At 46.8% G+C, this 6,564-nt stretch overlaps 1 protein-coding gene across 1 annotated transcript; it reads right to left on the bottom strand.

Moving 5' to 3' along the window:
• Positions 1 to 2,392: 2,392 nt before the first annotated feature.
• On the bottom strand, positions 2,393 to 4,625 carry LOC108318454 (proliferation-associated protein 2G4-like). The gene is given in 3 exon segments (XM_037746052.1): positions 2,393 to 4,331; positions 4,333 to 4,411; positions 4,413 to 4,625. Coding segments are annotated over 3 exon segments (1,158 nt in total). The 5' UTR covers positions 4,469 to 4,625; the 3' UTR covers positions 2,393 to 3,308.
• Between the last annotated feature and the right edge of the window lie 1,939 nt (positions 4,626 to 6,564).

Raw genomic sequence — 6,564 nt, 5'->3', positions numbered from 1 at the left:
TGGATGGGAAGATAGATGAATGAGAGGATGGAAGGGAGGATGGATGGATGGAAGGATGGATGATGAGTGGATGGATGGAAGGATGAATGATGAGAGGATGGATGGATGGAAGGATGGATGATGGGAGGATGGATGGATGAACATAGACAGATGGGTGGATGGAGAGGTGTCTAGTAGGTGGATAATAGACAGGGATAGACAGACACTAGTAGTGGCAACTTTTCAGACACCATTTGATGGAAATTTTCAAAAACACAAAACTGGAGAATGACAGCACAAAGGCCAACTGACCCAGCTCTACATTTCCACATGAGGAAAATGACACCCAGAAAAGAGTAACTTCCTCAAGGTCACACATGGGTTAATGGCAGAGATTCTATTGCCTCCTAGCCTGGTTACTGAGATCGGCATAGGAATGAGGTATGCACACTCCAGATCAGGGGAGGCCAAACTGCAGGAGCAAACTACCTTTGGAATTTCAGAGGCCTCGCACCTCCCGGGCTTCTTGCATGCTCACACAGTGCACCAGCTCAGCTTGGAGGACGATCTCTATTCCACATCCTTCCCTGACACCTCAGCATGCGGCCCCTGAGGCAGGAGAAGGGTTGGCATGTTGGGTGCCAGCTCCTACGCTCATCAGCCCAGAAGCAGCATCAGTCACTTTTCTATCAGCCACATGGCCCCTAACTAATGGAAGCGGGTCAGAAAAGTGGGTGGGCACATGGATATTTGATGAGGAATAAAGGTTTCCGCAAAACAGAAGTTTTTTCATCTCTTTGTGGGACTCCATGTTTCCTTTTCTACATTTTCGAACCAAACAAGTTGCCCCAGGATATCTCCAAAACCCAAGAATCTCCTCTGAGCTCCTGGAGCCTCCAAGGAGCCTGACTTAACTTTGCACAGAATGTCCCCCACCTTTCACTATTGTAGAATTTGATGTGTTTTGTGTATGTGAAGGCTGAACCATTTACTGACATTTTTACCTAAAGCACAGCAGCATCGCCCCACTTGGTCTCTCTCTCACTGTTACTCACTCACCTTTAGGATGTTGGCTGTCAGTTTTCAGGCTTTTAAAACTTGTTCCTTCTAGAATGTGGTTGTTAATAAGTCATAAGTTTGTTAATAATTGATCAAGCATTATGACAGTTACAAGAACCTTATAGGTTCACGTTGCTAGAACCCCACAAACTGCTTATTTCCTTTCAGTCTCCTTGCCTGTACTTGTCACAAACTGTCACCTGGAGACAGGCGGGTTTGAATTGCTTAGCTCCTCAATGGCATTAGTAATTAAAGCATTCTTTCCTAATGGCATTGGTGTTCTCTTTCTGTCTTGTTTTGAGATGGGGTCTTACTCTGTCACCCTGGCTTGAGTGCAGTGGTGTGATCAAGGCTCACGGTAGTCTCAGTGTCCTGGGCTCAAGCAGTCTTCCTGCCTCGGCCTCACAAGTAGCTGAGACTACAGGCATGTGCCACCATGCCTGGCTAATTTTTATATCTTTATAGAGACTTGGTTCCACCACGTTGGCCAGGCTGGCCTCAAACTTCTGAGCTCAAGCAACCCACCTGCCTCAGCCTCCCAAAATGCTGGGATTACAGGCACGAGCTGTCACATCTGGCTGGTGTTCTTTAAATAGAGCTTTTTGTTAAAATAACCAAAACCAAAGAATAACAACTATTAATTAAAAATAGGTTATACAGTTAGAGTTAGACCTAAAGAAATACAAACACCTAGGCATAAACCAGTATCCTTATTACTTGTGCTGTCATTCTTTGTTTGGTTTAATCCTTAGGTTTATGTAAAATTAATAGATTCTGAGCCTTACTTTTCTTAGGTGTGTATCGAATCTGGTCAGATTTGTCAAGAGTCCTGGTCTTCAACTTCTTGTGTCTTTTAAGACAGAGTCTCACTCTTGTCGCCCCGGCTGGAGTGCAATGGTGCGATCTCAGCTCACTGCAACCTCTGCCTCCCAGGTTCAAGTGATTCTCGTGCCTCAGCCTCCTGAATAGCTGGGATTATCCCTCCTGATCTTTTATAGCGTCTCACAGGAAGGCTTTAGTTTATTCTGGGCATTTTTGTCTCTGACCTGCAGATAGTAAATAGGGGGTAAATACAGTAACATGTGATAGTGATGTGATGTTTCTAGAATGTTAGAAACTCGTGACTGCCTTTTTCTGAATCACCAGAGAAATTTCCTTACCTGAATTGCTTTGTGAGTTTCTGTTCTCTGCTGAGTGCATTCTCACAACTCTCCACAGAAGGGTCCCTTAGCCATCAGGTCCCTGATAAGGTTAGATTGTAAGCCAACCCTTTATTTTGCCTGACTCTGAAAATCCTGCTCTTTTGTAGGTACAAACCAGGCCGTTCCAGAGCATGACTTTTTTTTTTTTTTAATGAGCAAATCCAAATTTATTTTAATGTCATGTCATTTTCAATGTGTTTAAAAACCTCATAAGTTAGTGGGAGCCCTAGTTTCCTGGGACAGCATGCCAGAGGTACTGAAATGTGTCACCTTTCTCTACAAACCCCCAGCAATCCAATCCAAGTCCATAGCTTCAGAAAGTCAGGAGTTGTATCTTCAGTCAGTCTACTCCTCTGGTTCTTCCTTTTTCTTTCAAGGGAGGGAGATCACAATATTTCAAACAGGGAACAAAACCAGTTGAGCTTCCAGCTCAGGTTTGTGTAAGATGGAGTGAGGGAAGACCCCACTGACTCCAGAGAAAAGGGTAAGGTTGAGATGAATTATTTCTTTACAGCTTTGTGAAAATGGAAGAACAAAGATTTACAAATGAGGATCCATTTCATAGATGAGAATCTCTTCATAAATGAAGGTTCCAACTCCTAAATTGGGAAGGGCCTGACTGGACGGCCTGAATCAAGATGAGGAATCGGCCACACTGAATAAAAACAATCTGAAAAATAATCCTCCTAATTTTGAAGCCAGATAAAATACTTGGGGAAAATGGGAAAAAGAGAGAAAAAGCCCCAAACAGATGGAAAAACGCTGACATCAGAGTGGTATAAAAAATTTCAGCTGAGTTTTCAGTGGCGGTGGCTAATTTAGCCGTGTTCTGTGGTAGGGCTACAAACCTTGACCAAGCAGAAAGTAGTAGAAAAGGCTAGAAAGAGGGGCTTGAAGACGATGAATTTTGACTCCTGATTTTATTATTCAATTTCTTTTTTTCATTTAAAGTAGTCTTCTGTGGTTGGGAAGCCTTGCCTCCCAAGACCAGAGTCAGTTGGAGCTGGTTGTTGTTGGGAGTGGGCCGGGGAACTGGGGTGGGGAGACCCCCTGCTCTGCTGGCGGTCCTCAGTCCCCAGCTTCATTTTCTTCTAATGTTTCCCCACTGGTGGCATTCTCTGCAGTCTTGGAGGCCTTCTTTTTTTTCTTTTTCTGGGTTTTTCGACTTGCAGAACTCTGGAGGAGGGCCTTTTGCTCTGCATCCTGGACCTCCATCTCAGACTTATAGAGGTCAGGCTCAAAGGGACCGCTGGTTATCCGCATGGGGCCATTGGGCATGAGCAGAACTGTAAATTTAAACTGGGCAACAAATTCACCCTCCTTCTCATAGAGAACATTAAATGGTTGCAGCAGTTCATGTTTGGCGCACTCTACCACACCCATCCGAGCCTTCTTCTCATCTTCAGATGCTCTTAAAGTAAATGGCATGGCATCAAAACGCCTTTCCACCTCACTGAAGAAGGCACGTGAAGTTTTCATTTTCAGTCCATACTGTTTAGAGGGGTCTCGTTTGTAAATAGTGGTTCTCTGTCCTGCATCCTTGGCCTTGCCCTCTCCTGAGCTGACGAGAACATCCACAGCATATACTTCATGTACCTCAAATTCAGCTTTTTCATGGTCCTTCTTCTGCTGGTCTGTGGGATTCTGGATAATGGTTTTTTCTCCATCGATGACATGCTGCTTCAACTGGTGTGACAGCATACCTTCTATTGGCGTGCAGTTAAATGAGTGGGCAACTTTGTTCCAGGCTTCTGTCACTTGTGTGTTCTGGTTTCCAGGTTCGACCAAGCGTAGGGCAGCTTCGGCACAAAGGTGAGCTGCCTTAATAACACCTGCTTTCCTCCCGGTTACTTGGGTCCCCTGAGCTACATCAACTACAAAAGTATGAGCTACATTAGCGATGAAGCCATCCACATGGACCCCAAGGTCAATTTTTACCAAGTCACCTTCTTTGAGAATATAATCCTGGTCGCTCTTCAAAGGGGAGAAGTGACATACACAATTATTTACCGAAATGCTGGTGGGAAAAGCAATACCTTTCTTCATTTCCTTTTCTTTCTTGAAGATTTTCCCTGTTTCTTCCATAATCAATCATGGCATCACCTTTCTCACACAGGCTCAGTACCGACACACCTGAGCTAGATGCTTCCACCAAGGACCGAAGTACCCTTGGTCACGACCAGGTCCTTGGTGATAGTTTGCTCCTGCTGCTCGTCCTCGCCCGACATCTTCCTACCACCACCACTGCAGCCTGGTTTCCCCTGAGCCGCCGCCTCTGTCCCCCTTCCCAGCCGCAGGCTGTGGTCAGAGTCCCCTAGGTCCTTGAGGAGAGGGCGAGCGAAAGCGCGAGCAAGCAAAGGAGCGGGCAGGCTGGCGAGAGCGAGAAGCTGCCCAGAACATGACTTTTTTTGCCTTTTTTTTTTTTTTTTGACAGCATCTTGCTCTGTTGCCCTGGCTGGAGTGCAGTGACACAATCTCGGCTCATTGCAACCCCTACCCACTGAGTTCAAGTGATTCTCGTGCCTCAGCCTCCTGAGTAACTGGGATTACAGGTGCACGCTACCATGCCTGACTAATTTTTTTTTGTATTTTTAGTAGAGAAAGAGTTTCACCATGTTGGCCATGCTGGTCTAGAACTCCTGACCCCAGGTGATCTCCTTGCCTCGGCCTCCCAAAGTGCTGGGATTACAGGCATGAGCCACCATACATGGCCCAGTACATGACTTTTAGAGTACTTTTAATCAGAAGTTGACACAGAGACACAAAGTGATTTCTACCAGAGCCCCCATGTGCTCAGCAGGATCCCAGGGGACAGGAAAATAGCAAAGTGCTAAACAAGCTTTCAGTCATTGCAGGTGGAGATTCCTGGAGAGCTGGGTCCATAGCTCCATGACCCAAATGTCACAGAGCTGACTCCATGAGGCGAACTCCCAGCAGCATGGGGTTCATCATTCATGGGCCTGGACCACCTGTGAGCCACACCCTGTTTCCTGAGGTTTAAGCACATGCTGCAAGTCTGAAGCCTCCTGCCAGAAGCCAGGCCTGGTGTCCATTCCCACTTTCTCACCAGGTCACCAAATGCTCTTGCTCATGGTGCAGGAAGAGAGATGGATCTCAGTAGAGCCGCAGAGCCGAGTCCTCCATCAGCCCATGTGGCAAGGAGGATCGGAGAGTCAGGAAGGACCATGCTGCTGGGCTGGGCTGTGTTCTGGGGGGAGTCATTCTCCGGGGGACTCAAGCTGTTAAATCCTGGGTATTTGGGAAGGGCTTGGAGAAGCCTTTGGCATGAATGGAGCTCTCCTCCTTAGTAAGGCTGAACCTAGTTGGTTAATAAAAGTATCCAATGCTGTTCCTACCAACAGTGTCCAAATTATGCTTCAATGCCATGGCCACAGCTGCCCTGGGGGTGGCATGAAAACTGCTTTAGGAACTGCACATGTAGAAATTGTTAACATGTATTGATTGCCTGCTGAAAGCCAGGCTCTCTGTGACACCTTTACTTGATTATCTTATTTTTTAAGACACACAATATTCTCTGTGAAGAGCTTGTTCTGTGAGGGAACAACTAAAGGGAGAAAAATTCAACAGGGGGAGGGTCTTGGTGCTGGGAGGAACTGTCCTAGTGAGTGACCTGCTCCCCACAGTGCAGGTCACTTGGAGAGAAAAGACCCTGCCCTCTCAGGCACCCTCTCCATCTCCCCATGCCTCCTCCACCCACCCAGTGCCAGGGCAAACTGAGCCGTCTCTAACCCAGGCTGTGCCCAGGCCAGCTTAGCTTCAGAAGACAGTGCTCACTGAGCACTGTGCTACGTGCTTATCCTTCCATGATGTTGTTTTGTCGTCACTGTCATCCTATGATGGAGGAGAATGTTTTCGCCCCTCCTCTACCCTGAGGCATGAGGAGGACAAAGGCTTGCTCACGATTCTGTAGCTAAACCCTGGCAGAGCCAAGTTCTACTCACGTTCAATCTGACTGTCACCCCCTGAGGTAAACTGCCAAGTTCTGACTGAGTTGCCGTGGCTCTGCCCCTTGGCTTCACAGTTGAGTGACTGGGCACATTGAGAATCTCAGGCAGGGTTAGGAGGGCCTGAAGAATTGTGGAGGAGGGTCAATTACCCTGTAAAACTGATCAATCAACAGACAAGAACAGCAGTAGGCAATCTGGATTGCAGATGGCATTAGCCAGCTAGGACGGTCATAACAAAATACCGTAGATGGGTGGCTTAAACAACAGAGATTTACATCTTCGCAGTTCTGAGGCTGAGAGTCCAAGATCAAGGTGCCCACAGACTTAGTTTCTGGTGAGGCCTCTCTCTTTAGCTT

The sequence above is a fragment of the Cebus imitator genome, unplaced genomic scaffold (assembly GCF_001604975.1).
Source record: "Cebus imitator isolate Cc_AM_T3 unplaced genomic scaffold, Cebus_imitator-1.0 Scaffold219, whole genome shotgun sequence".
Lineage (NCBI taxonomy): Eukaryota > Metazoa > Chordata > Mammalia > Primates > Cebidae > Cebus > Cebus imitator.
The sequence above is the reverse complement of the archived record's forward strand: the minus strand, read 5'-3'. Positions and strand labels throughout refer to the sequence as shown.